General features: G+C 38.4%; 1 protein-coding gene across 8 annotated transcripts in view; it reads right to left on the minus strand.

The window, feature by feature from the left end:
* ANGPT1 (angiopoietin 1) overlaps window positions 1-12,558 on the minus strand; it is a 170,631-nt gene extending 158,073 nt beyond the window's left edge. For 7 of the 8 annotated variants that reach the window (XM_086742542.1, XM_086742541.1, XM_086742540.1 and 4 more), the window contains exon 1: window positions 12,262-12,349. In XM_086742542.1, the coding sequence (XP_086598668.1) occupies window positions 12,262-12,291 (30 nt within the window). In that variant the 5' untranslated portion in view covers window positions 12,292-12,349. Of the gene's footprint in view, window positions 1-12,261 lie in introns of all 8 variants that reach the window. The other variant, XM_086742536.1, reaches the window with a different exon arrangement.
* Between the last annotated feature and the right edge of the window lie 819 nt (window positions 12,559-13,377).

The raw sequence follows: 13,377 nt of genomic DNA on the forward strand, positions 1-13,377 counted from the left end.
TCTTTTATGGAGTTCAAAATCATAAGAAAGCTCTTGAAAAAGCTACATACATTCTTATTGCATTTACAGTTTACTCAGCCCGCAAACTCATCACAGACGTTTCACATAGCTTACCTAACCATTACATTGTGTCTTTAGACCAGTGTATGTAAGCATGCAATGAGGTGCAAGAGTTTTGCCAGTGAGGTGAGATGTAGAAACTCAATACTCTGGTTTCAGGGAAGTCAGTGAAGTGTGAAACAAAGCCAGCTTTCTCAGCGAAACTCAGCTAATGAGGGTTTGAAATCATTCATTCAACAGGATACTTCTCAGTTGCAGACAGAGCCATGTATTATATCTTTGTACAGTGACTGGCATAAGGGCTCATCAAGAAGACCAAACTATAAAAATTAATCTTTTACCAATGATTATTGAATTCATTCTGCTGTAATCATCCTTCACCTTTAATGATAACCCTTTGGTACTTGGCAAATCCCCCTTGCCTTGTGTGCCTCTGCAAATACAGCTGTCTTGCTTATGCTTCCCTGCATAAAACTCTGGTATTGTAACAGGTATAAATAATTCTTTAACAACTGACATGAAGGCAGAGGCCATAACAGTTGAGCTGTACGATGTCATAGAGGTACAAGATGTCAGAGGAATATACAAAAGGATATTTATTGCATCAGCCAGAATTCTTGGAAAAGCCAAGAGATCAAACTGGATCATTCAAGAAAAATGTGAAGAGAAACAACCTTAATCATCGCCTCTGTAGTTAACAGGCTTAAGTGATAAAGAATTTTGCAGTTCGTATCTCCTTCACACAAAAATAGTAACACAGAAAAACTGTCTAGCAGGGCACTGATGGCCTTTCCCATTAACAGGATAGAAGTGACACAGGAAAGATAGGTGGCCCTTGACCATTTATCTCCACTATGGTAAGTCACACACAGAGTGAAGTATGAAGTTTTAGCCAAGGAACAAAGGGGAATAGTTCATTTAGGAAGAGATTAGGTCATCTCTTTGAACAATGTTCCTCTAAGCAGATCCTCAAATTTCCAGGCACAGCACCAAAGGCATCATGGTTTGGGGGCTGCCCATTACTGTGTTGACTTGCTGATGTGGCCTAGAAGGCCACAGGAATTTCCTGATGAATTAAGACTGTTGAGGGTCAATATTTAACTACGATACAAATAAATATACTTAATGCTAAATGATAATGGCAGTGATCCTTAATCCTCATTTCAGCTACTTTCATCTACATATGAATGCCCAATTTTCAATGGCTGTAGCAGTCTTCACTGAGTACTTTGGTGTTTGAGGAGACTTCAGAGAACCAGGCTGTATAAAAAGTGTTTCTGTGAGATTTCAGAAATATCAAGTCATTTCTACACAGGTTTTTGATAGAAAATACTAGGTTTTTAGAACTAGTGTTCTGACAGTGACAGTGAGATAATTATCTGAAGATCCTTGCCTTCCTAAGGCACAAACACATGACTCAGAAGAGAGAAAAGAAAGGCATGTAAATGACCCTGTTATTCACCCTCACTCTTACCCACACACTGAGCTGATGGGAGAGTTTTAAAGAGAATTATTTAATACAGTTCTCTTTCCTGTAAAACACTTCTGCATGAGAATGTGGGATGGGGCTCTCAGCAACCTGATCTAGTTGAAGATGTCCCTGCTCCTTGCAGGGGAATTGGACCCTTGAGGGTCCATTCTATGATTCTATGAACTAAAACCCGGAAGATAGTTATTGCTAAAGGAATTCAAACCTGAACATCTAAAAGTGAAAATCAGCACATTTAAATAGAGCCATAGATGCTTTAGTCCAAACTGAAAATTCATTCAATATAATGCTTAGGAAAAAAAAATATTACAAAATCATCATTTAGCAACTACATTTTTTTCCTAAATCTCCACAGTGCAAGACCATATTTGCAGACAAGAGATTCAGAAAGAAAAATAAACTTTTAAAAGCAGAGGCTGATAACTTCAAAACATTAATAAATAATACGATCCAAAGGTCAGGCAAATCTACCACAACCCTGCAGATAAATGTAAAAGCATCTCTAGAGATTGTACTAGGACTGCTCGTTTGATTTTAGTGGATATTTAAAACATGTTCTGTGGATCTGGATTGTATTAAAGGTCAAATATTAAAATACATCTCAAAATAGTAAATTTATAAATTGTGAATCAGATTTTTTTTTCACCTACAGCCAGGAAGTAAGAGCCCCACTTTGAAAGCTAGAGAGCCTTTGATGATGACTGAAAGCTTGTTGTAACATTTAAAATAGTGGGCAGGAGCACTCAAATGACACCAGTGATTTTCTCTTTGAAATCTTGCAAGTTCCCTCTCCAGGTTTAGGCTGGTGTGGATCATGGATGATAAAACTAAAAGCCTGGCCTGCTAAACAATGTTATCCCTAAGACAGAAGTTTTGTAACATAGATAGTATCTTTCAAGAAAATCCTCTCTCACACAGAAAGCCTTTAAAGGAAGTTTAGAGGTGAAAGAAGGCAGGGTCAGTCCATAAATGGCATATCAGCCTGCAGCAGAAATAGTTTTTAGATTCAAAATTGATTAGCACCAATCTGATCATCTATGGTCTAGTGTGAAAGAAGCCATGCTGTCAAAAAGAGACAAATTACCTTCTAAGGTCTTCTGCCCGTACTCCTTCCAGTTTTCTCCCACAGTTCTCTAGTCTTGTCTTAATTTCCTGGCAAAGATGCTCAGAGTTTATCCTATCTCTGGGGTAATCTCTCAAGTCTATTTGCCTGCTTAGTACAGAGGGAGGAGAAAGAACGCCAGGACCCAAATCCTCGGGCAGAACAGAGTCGTAAGGCAATTTCCCTAACTGGAACAAGTGGATTTTGTTTGTTCCCATACATTCCTATTGCAGAAAGAACACTTGGTAAATTATTTGCAACAAGACAACTAGACAAAACATGACAAATAGCAAGAATTTACTCTAAATAAAAATTCCCAAAAGGCTTGATGAAAAATTCTAACTATATAGTTATGCCAAGTCCTGTTAAAGAAGCAGATGCCATGCATGCACAAAGCACAACCAGGTTTGTCTTGCGACGTATGCACATGTAAGGACAGAAACATGTATGGCATGGGGAGTACAAAGGTCCAATATTTTTTTCCAGAATATATGAAAATTCTTGCTTCATATACATTTTGGGAAGGACAAAAGCAAACACACATATAATTTATAGGCAACACAGTATGGGGACTCCTTCACACAGAATTAATGCATGTACAATATGCAGGATTTCATCTTGCTACCAACTCTTCTAGTTTTTTTGAGTCAACAAGTCAGCTCCAGGAGAACAACAGATTGGCAGCACGTAAGTAGATAAAAAACATAAGAATGGATTTAAGACACAACACTTAAAAATAGATTTCCATGTACCTTAAAACCAAACACTCCAAACATTTATATGTGTATGTGCATGTGTTTATGTGTGCACACACACACTGGGGCAAGGTGTCCAAGGGAAAGGAATTCTGCAGACTTCTTACAGAATTTATAATCAGTCACTTTTTACTCATGGAGATTCAACCCAGATTTTCTGACTGTAAGATTGTGTCTGCACTTTCAGCCTACTTCTCTCTCTTTTAAGACAAGAATAATAGCACAGATCATACGACTAACCATGTACTACCATATAGCAGACCTTTAAAGTACCTTTGCTAAAGACACACATATTCCACCATAAAACCAATTATTACCCTATCTTACTGGATTTTTTTTCTTTTTTTTTTTTTTTCATTTCTGAAGGGAGTATAAGAAACGTCTTTCAATCATGTAGCTCCATGGCCTAGAATATTCATTTCCTATATGACTTCCTATGAGAGATTATAAAATTATCTTAATCCTTTTTTTTTTTCACAGTTGGTTGGTTTGTTTTGTTTTAATTCTGAAAGCAAGCCATGTAGAATAGTGCAACTTGAGCATCTTTCCAGCTAACCCATACCTGTCTTGCTTTGACTGTTTGTATCCATACGTTTGTTCTATGTTGAGCATAGTCCCGCTGTGAGGTCTTATTTAGACAAGGAAGTTGCATTAGTTTGACTTGCATCAGTTTTAAACAGGGATAATTAAGCTGGTGCAAGTCCCTGAGTAGAACTCTTATTCCAGTTTAGGAGTGACTTACACTGTTTTAAGTCAACCTGATTCCTAACTAAAGTAATGACATGCAAAGCTTGATCTTTGTGCAGGAACATTAATTAGAATGTAGTGTAAATGTGCAACAATTTGTGGTAGTTCTAAGCTACCCTTCCGACTGACTATCCACCACTCTGGTGTTTCATAACACTGTCTAAAATATGCACATGTGGTTACATAAGAACAATCTTGTGTTAAAGTACAGCTTGTTTCTTAAGAAAAAGAACCCTTCCTATGAAATATGAAACTATTTCAATTTCCTTTTCCTGATCAGGTTTCAACTCTTTAACAAGAGAGGAAATCCTTATGCTACTGGGAAGACTTTTACACCAGGGCTGTTTGTTCAAGATGCTTGAGCTGCTGGTGCTGAAGATGAGGCTCACAGTACAGCTAAAACTATGATACTGACTCTAGAAGGTCCTCATTTACCAGCTCTTCCTTTTCTGCATCTTACTGGAAATACAGAGAAGAGGACTGAACTAAGCTGAACTGTAAATTGAGATGGATACAAGCAGGTTGTTGAGTATCTTCACCTTTCAGGATATGCTTGCAATAAATTACACAAGTTTTGATAACAACGAGTTTATTCAAAATTTCTGGTAATAATAGCTCTGAAAAACTCAATTCCTCACCAGTCTTCCTGAGAATCTGTACAAGACTAAGCCACAGTCCTATTCATCTTTGATGAATACAGGTTGGAGCAGCAGCTGCTCAATGGGTTTTAAGAAGACTGCAAGAGCGAGGACCATTCTCACTGTTAGCAGGGCATACATAATCAACTTATTCAACTGCAACCTGCAAAATATACTTAGCATTACAGATTCATATGTATTTTATTTATCTGCTTATTTTTAATAAATCATTTTAGTTACTTATTTTTAAGCTAATTTCCTTCCATAAGATTTTTTTAATCTCATATAATTTTCTATTAACACTAAAAGTATTATTATAATACATAAAGTGCTAAGAGCACAAAATATCTTCCACCAGAAACACTTCAAAAGCAACACAAAAAATAACATATTAAGCCTCCCAACAGCCTTGTGAAAGTGCGTAGTAGTACTATATCTGTATTAGAAAAGGGAAATAGGAATACATAAAGTTTACAATTTCCTTGCAGTCACAAGGGAAGTCTATGCTACAGCCATGGACAGAAGTAAAGCTTAAATCCATCCCACTTAACTGATGCATTTAAATCAGGAAGCGAGCTGCTCAGGATTTCCCTGGAGTCACTGAAGAGAAGCAGGGACTTCCACAGGACAGTTCAGATGGCTGGCTCTTCTTCTTGGCTTGCTACTGTCCATTAATACAGAGCTGAGAGATTCCCTACAGCAAAGAAAAACCTATCTTGGATATCTCTGGGTTTTGGCCAGAAGCTTGGGTGGGATGATGCAGGCCTAAAATACCCAGCTCTATACTTTTCCCACATGAGCTGTCTTTTTTTTTTTTTCCACAGCACCCAGCACTGTGAAGTAAAGATTGCTTCCAAGCCACAGAACGGAATGGGAACGATGAGTTCTCAGCACCCTCAAAATGACACACCATTTAGTCTATATCAGTTTCATTTAGAAAAGCTCTCAGTGCTCCAAATGAAATCTCCCACTGGGCATGTTGGTTGGACAGTTCTGATGACTAATAAATATAATATTTTATTGTTACCAGAAAGTTCCTAATTACAGTTGTCATCACTGAAAATAAACACATTCAGGTTCTACTGCACATTATGATAAAGCTTTCTGTCCAAGCATGGGAAATATTTTTTTTTAAAGTAATTTGCTACCAAATGTGGCAACATGTGAGACTGCCCTTCAGTCTACTTCTCTGATTCTTCTGCTGCTTAAAAAAAAAAATTGCCAAATAGGTTATCCCCCAGTAATGTAAAGCTTTCAGGCATTTCCAAGTTTGAAGTCTTGCCTCTTTCTTGTGGGTACTTCAGAATATCCCAAGAACTTCAGCAATTTGATTAATAAAGCTTTGAAACATAGGCATACTATTGGCCAAGAGATTTTTTGGTAAATAAGCAATTTTGATTTTACATCAGCATGTGAATTTTCTTAGAACCAGTTTGTTTCCATTAATTTATTTTTACCCCTTAGATTTGACTTTTATACATATTTACCCACTGAGTAGTACATCTATATGAGTAATCCCACTAATTAGAATCCCACCATTTGTTTCACACCTTATTTGTGAGAAGTGCACTTAAATGTCACTATGTGAGGCTCTAGTTTAGATACTGGAATTCATCATTGACTCCAGTGCAAAAAGGAGCACCTAGAATAGTAAACAGCCTTTGAGTCTAGACAAAAAAATACAGGTTCAAGCTGGATGCCAAATAGGAGGCTAGTTGACAGTTTTGGGTGAACCTTTCTCACTGTTTCCTTTTAGTCCTGAAAAATGAAAGATTTACTGGAAAGCCATTCCTTACACAGCTCTGTTAGTAACGTTCATACAAGCAGAATGGCAGATTCCAAATCTACTGATCTGCTTTTATTTGTGAAAATTAGCAGGAGTTCATCATGGATCTCCTGGTTGCACTTAACAGTCAAATATTATCATAGAATCATAGAATCTTTAAGGTTGGAAAAGACCTCTAAGATCATCAAGTCCAACTGTCAACTCAACACCACCATGTCTACTAAACCATGTCCCGAAGTGTCACGTCTACACATTTTTTGAACACCTCCACGGATGGTTTCTCCACCACTTCCTTGGGCAGCCTGTTCCAGTGCCGACCACTCGTTCAGTAAAGAAATTTTTCCTAATATCCAATCTAAACATCCTTTGCCACAACTTGAGGCCATTTCCTCTTGTCCTATCACTAGTTACTTGGGAGAAGAGACCAACACCCGCCTCCCTACAATCTCCTTTCAAGTAGTTGTAGAGAGCGATGAGGTTTCTCCTCAGCCTCCTCTTCTCCAGATTAAACAATCCCAGTTCCCTTAGACGCTCCTCATAAGCAGCTTCATTGCCCTTTTCTGAATGCACTCCAGCAACTCCACGTCCTTCCTGTAGTGAGGGGCCCAAAACTGCACACAGTATTCAAGGTGCAGCCTCACCAGTACCGAGTACAGGGGCGCAATCACTTCCCTACTCTTGCTGGCCACACTGCTCCTGATGCAAGCCAGGATGCTGTTGGCCTTCTTGGTCACCTGAGCATACTGCTGACTCATATTCAGTCAGCTGTCAACCAACACCCCCAGATCCCTTTCCGCTGGGCAGCTTTCCAGCCACTCTTCCCCAAGCCTGTAGCGTTGCATGGGGTTGTTGTGGCTAAAGTACAGGACTTGGCACTTGGCATTGTTGAACCTCATACAATTCACCCCAGCCCATCAGACCAGCCTGTCCAGATCCCTCTGCAGAGCCTTCCTACCCTTGAGCAGATCAGCACTCCCACATGATTTGGTGTCATCTGCAACCTTACTGAGGCAGCTCTCAATCCCCTCAATTATCTACAATTATGTGGACTTTAAGGTTACAAAATGCCCATTGAGACATAACCATAAATAAAATGCAATTCTAACTATTTCTTGTAATAGTTCAACTAGGGAAAATTGGTTTCTTAAAATAACAAAATTTTACACACCCTATCACCACCTCCATCTTCATATTAATTTGCCTCAAGGCCAGGCTGGATGAGGCTCTGAGCAACCTGATCTAGTTGGGGATGTCCCTGCTCCTTGCAGGGGGGTTGGACTAGATGACCTTTGAAGGTCCCTTCCAACTCTAACCATTCTATGATTCTATGATTCTATGATGTATTGACAGCTCTTTAGATCTATCCTCTTCAGGACAGGTTCTGTCACACTTTCAGACAGCTTCACAGCAAGAGTGATGTAAGGAATTTTCCCATCTTCAGTAGACCATATAATATCCAAGCAAAATCCAGTCACTCCATGCACAAGCACATATTATTACTACTTCATTGCAGTGCTAGGTCGTGCTGGTAAAGATAGCAGAGAGGGGCAGACTTTCAATGGAGCCACAGCACATCAGTGTATGCAGAGTATACACCAGTCTTTCAAAAAGCCAGTTTCTTCTATACGATGACTGGTCCCCCTCAAAACCTAGATTATTTACATGTCTAAAACCCAAGTGAGCACTTGAGATGTTACTCCTGCAAAATAAGGAAGTAAACAGAAAGCACTGAGAATGCCATAGACAAATAATTTATCAAAATCATAGTAAGAATAAGCTTTAAGGTAGACTATCAAGTGGCTACAGATACTCCAGAAAAATTGCTTGTAACTTATTTCTTTAATGACTGAACCTAGCTCATCATTTTCAGCAGGGCCTGTTGCGATAGGACGAAGGGTGATGGTTTTAAAATAGAAGGAGGTAAATTCAGATTAGATGCTAGGAAAAGTTTTTTTACACTGAGGGTGGTGGAACACTGGCACAGATTGCCTGAAGAGATGGTGGATGCCCCATCCCTGGAAACATTCAATACCAGGTTGGATGGGGCTCTGAGCAACCTGATCTGGTTGGAGATGTCCCTGCTCCTAGCAGGGAGGTTGGACTAGATGACCTTTGAAGGTCCCTTCCAACCCAAACTATTCCATGATTCTATGATTTTATACTTTTTCTGTTATAGCTGGTGACAGCATGGGCACTTTGAATGGAAAGTGCAGTGAGTTGAAGCTTCTTTCTTTCATTTAAGTGTAATGGTGCCATCAATACTTGCAGAGAAAAGGGGAAAACAGAATCTAAGTTTGAATACTGGCTGACCAGAACGATCGTGGCCACTTTCAACTTGAACTTGTATGTCTATGTTAGCTGCTTCTAGTGTACTATTATTAAGCATTCATTTTAAATTTTATGGTGTTCTGCTTAGGTAATGATCAGAAAAAAAAGAAAGAGCGGATCATGTAAAACTCACTTATTATTGTGATAACAATTATTACTACTATTTGGACTGAGGGGTAAGTATATGAAACACTCATTTATATAGCTATGCTGGATGTACACTGAGTCCATCGATACTGTAAGTTCAGCAAGCTGACTAACAGAAAGTTCCCAAGCAAGACATGATGATAACATTTCATGTAACTCCTCTTTGGCAATACTTAGACACTGCAATTAAATACCAAACCGTATCACGTGTGCCGGTCAGTTACTGCAAGAAAGAAAATGTGATGAACTGTTTGTTTTGAACTATTAGTATAAACATATTGCAGAAATGAAACTCAAGCTTAAACAATGGGGAAAGTTATCCGGTATTAAAATAAACAGTTCTAGGAAAATTGCTAAAAATGTTTACTAAGTCATCTTCTGCCGAGTAGTTTCTGCACAGAGCGTTTTGCTGTGTCCCTGGTTTGCCAGCCAATCCCAGCTATGCTGACTATAGATATGTAAATGTTAACGGACAAAGCTGGGACTTAATTACCTGTAATTGGCTGCTCAAGCAAGTGTATTTTTCTCTAGGTAGTCAAAGAAGCATTTTTGGTCTTAAGCATAAAAATATTGCTTTTTAAAAAAAAAATACTTATTTTTCTTCTAGAAATCTGCTAGTTTAGATATCAAGGAAAAACTGATTTAATTTAAAATAGTACAGAGTTAAGCAAACCATGATTCTTACAAACTTTCTTAATAAATACTCTTTCAATATTGCAGGCTAGCATTTGTGCTGAGAAAATAATTCACCCTGCCAAACGTTGCCTATTTACAATTTTACTAGAAGTTATATATATTGCCTGAGGTAACAAAATATTTCCTTTATGTAACTCAGAATATATGTCAATTTCTGAAATATAAACATTATTTCTTATTATAACTGTTCACTTCCAGTCAGAAGACCTATAGCCATTAATTCTCCTTTACTTTGTTCACAGCAGGTGCATTGTAAAATGCTGTTTAGTGTAGCACGAGTTACACCTGATATTAAAAATCTAGGGTGAATAAATGCAGAGTATAAAAATAAGATGCAAGATATCTACATAATGTATTCATTACACTTAAGCATGATGCTTGTTTTGAAAGGAAATGAGTTATGGCTGAGATGCTTTGTAATGGCAACCGCAACAAAGCAACTTCAGTATTCAGAGATGCTATAATGGAGCTGCATCGGCCCCATTTGTTCAGAGTGAGCTGTGCTCCATCACACAGAGAAACCAGTCCTTTCATTCCAGGGAAAACTGACACACAGGGATACGTGCACAATCCCAGTTTTATGTAAACCCCTGGGAGCAGAGGGTTGGGGGTGGGGAAGGGAAGGAGGAGGGGCTGGTTCTGCCCACAGCCAGTTTTACAATCACTGCAGAAGAAAACAGTCCTCAAATATAAACCCCTTTCATTGGGCTTCCTACCTGTTTAATCACTTCCCTCCAAAGTGTGAGAGAACTAACCCTAACTCAGACATTCACACTCCAGAGACTCATATTTCTTCACGTTCAGCTCACAGTGAAACAGTGATCTTAGTTCAGTCTCTAGTGGACAAACACAGAATAAGGAAAGCCTTAGAAGCATGATTCAGCATGCAATTTGCTGAAGTAAAATCATGTGTGCATAAACACAGATAACAACTTTCCTCGTTTTAGTGCTTGCTTCAGACTCCCAAGGTACAGTAAAATAATTTCTTAAGAAATCCTTTCCTCTGCAAAAGACATCTCCTCATTTCCAGCCTTATATTCCCCACAGCAGACCAAGATATTAAAAAATGAGGAAAGCAGTCTAAAAAATAAATGCTTGGTTGTATTTTGTTTTACAGTCACATGTTTACTGGGCAGAGTCTTTTCTCTCTTGCTAGACCAGATATGCAAAAAGCACAGTTAATTTACCAAGAGATCAAGAAATTCTCTCTAAAGATTGTAGTAGTGTCAGAGGGATGGGGATGGCTGTGTATGCTTTTCAATATAGTTCTGTCTTGCATACTGTCTGGGTGAAACAAACTTGCAAATGAGATAGATAACAGTAGCTATGCTGTTATGCTATGCTTCATAAAACTATGAAGTTTTACCCACCTAGTACAGTCTTCACTACCTTTTACTGATGTTCATTCTTAGAATGAACTTGTGTTACAGTTAAATCATATATCTCTCAAGTGGGTACATACAGCAGTTTACTTGTGCCATCTTACACGACTAATTGCATCACTCAATTGCTCAATTTTCTAAGTTTTGCCAGCTCAAAATGCCAGTGTGAGAATGGGAATATTACAAATAACTATATACAAGACTGTTTGTTTGTTAGTTTTTACTGGTCAGCTATCCCAAGGCATTTTCATTACCAAAGTGTGGACAAGATCCTACAAGGTATGTAATATTACACAAGTGAGTAATCCTGTTAAGGTGAATGAGACTGTGCCTATGAGTGAAATTATTCACATATTTAAGTCTTGTCAGGCACAAACTTCAGCTCATACATAAAATATTGAAAAGTTTGTTAGAAGTTTAGACCTGTTGCCCAAATTCTTAAAAATAATTACTTCTGCTAAGTTACTGCAACACCTTCAACATCATTTTTCCCTTTCTATGAAAGAATGTACATACACACACACAAATTAAAACAGGCTATTTCAAGTCCAGTGTAATCACAGTTAAAAAGTTTTACTGCAATGTTTCAGGAGCGTGAATGCCTATATACTCTCTTCTTTCTCTCCAGCAATTAGCTGGGTAGAATAGCATTACAGGATCTATTTATGGAGGAACAATAATATTCTTAACCCCATGCCTTTAAATCCTAATTTCTTAAAACGCTCCCCTTGGCTGTCAGTACCTCCCTTTAGCAGGTATCCTGCATGGCATCTGATCTGAAGCTGTTAACTGTAAGTAGGGCTTATAGGAATACTTAGTAAGTTCTGTCATTAGAGTTTCTGGAGGATATTTGTATTCTCTGGCTCACAAACATCCCTGGTCTCTTGAGATAAAGCTTTAAGAAGCTGCATCTTTCAGTAACATGAAGAAAATTCTTCTCTCAAGAGAAACGTCACTAAAAAAGGGTGCACTCTGGCTGAAAGATTCCCCCCCCCCACCACAGCCATGAACTACGTCAATCCTTATTTCCTCAGTTCTTGTAGAAACTAATGAAAACTTTGAACAGCATAAGCATCAGCAAAAAAAAAAAAAAAGTTCATTTAGTGTGAAATGAAAAGAAGAAACACTTACTTTTTGCAGCCACTGAGTGTAATTTTCCATCACATGTTCCAGATGTTGCAGTTTCTGGGAAGAGAAATCCTGTTCCACGTGAGGAGCATCTCTCTGAAGAGCATTTGTGTTGTACTGGTCTGTCGTGCTTTCACGACAGTTCCCGTCCTGTTCTGGCAGAATGAAAGTATAGGTGCACTGCCCGTGCTGAATCCGGTTAAATCTTCTCCCACTGGCTTCTGGACCCCGACGCTGGTTATTACAGCCTATATGAGCAAGAAGCGCTGCCAGGAAAGCAAAGGAAAGGAAAACTGACATTTTATTATTACTTTCCTTTTCTACTTTGAGAAAAACTTTTTCTTCCTCTGTCTTTAAATTTGTTCTTAATTTCCCTTTAAGTCTTTGGAAAAAAAGACTGGAGAAGACCACTTCAGTATTTAAGCTTGGATAAACTGTTATTTTTTTAAAATTTCACTGTGAGGATAGCTTCCTTAGTTAAAATTGGGGATATTTACTGCATAGTAGTTAAGATTTATTGTTTCCTCTCTGTTACAGTCCAGCATGTAGCCTGCTTTAGTCAGCTGCATATGCATATCCCAGTCTCTTTCCCCTACACTATCTGCTGCAGAACTGCTATTTTCTCTCAGACTTCAGTGAGTTTTATTAAGGTTGCACTTTCAAGCCAATCTGGAAGCAAGCAGCCTTTCACAAGATGACTTGACAGGAATGCGTGTATGAGTGCGCCCCTATGCTAAGGATGGCTGATGGCTCGGTACGGAGGGATCATCTTACAAACTGGCTGGATGCATGACCTCAATCATGCATGGCTTTCCAGCCCCTATTGCATACAACTGCTAAGGGCTTTTGACGAATTCACGTAAGTTTAACAAGTAAGGCAGTCCACCTTAATACACTTCATATGTTCACACTGACCTATTAAAATGTAGATAAAGTGTAGAAGTTTGTAGTAATCCCTCTGTAAATATACAAAGCACTGAAATTAAAAATACTTTCAGTTCTGCACTGCTCCATATCTATTTAAGAACTCTAAGCTGGGCAAAGGAAACTTATGGGAAAAAAAGTTACATTTAACCCTCACATGCTTTAGCTACTTTTCTAAGACAATTGTGCTTCTTT

Source organism: Chlamydotis macqueenii, chromosome 2 (genome assembly GCF_036417535.1).
Source record: "Chlamydotis macqueenii isolate bChlMac1 chromosome 2, bChlMac1.mat, whole genome shotgun sequence".
NCBI classification, from domain to species: domain Eukaryota; kingdom Metazoa; phylum Chordata; class Aves; order Otidiformes; family Otididae; genus Chlamydotis; species Chlamydotis macqueenii.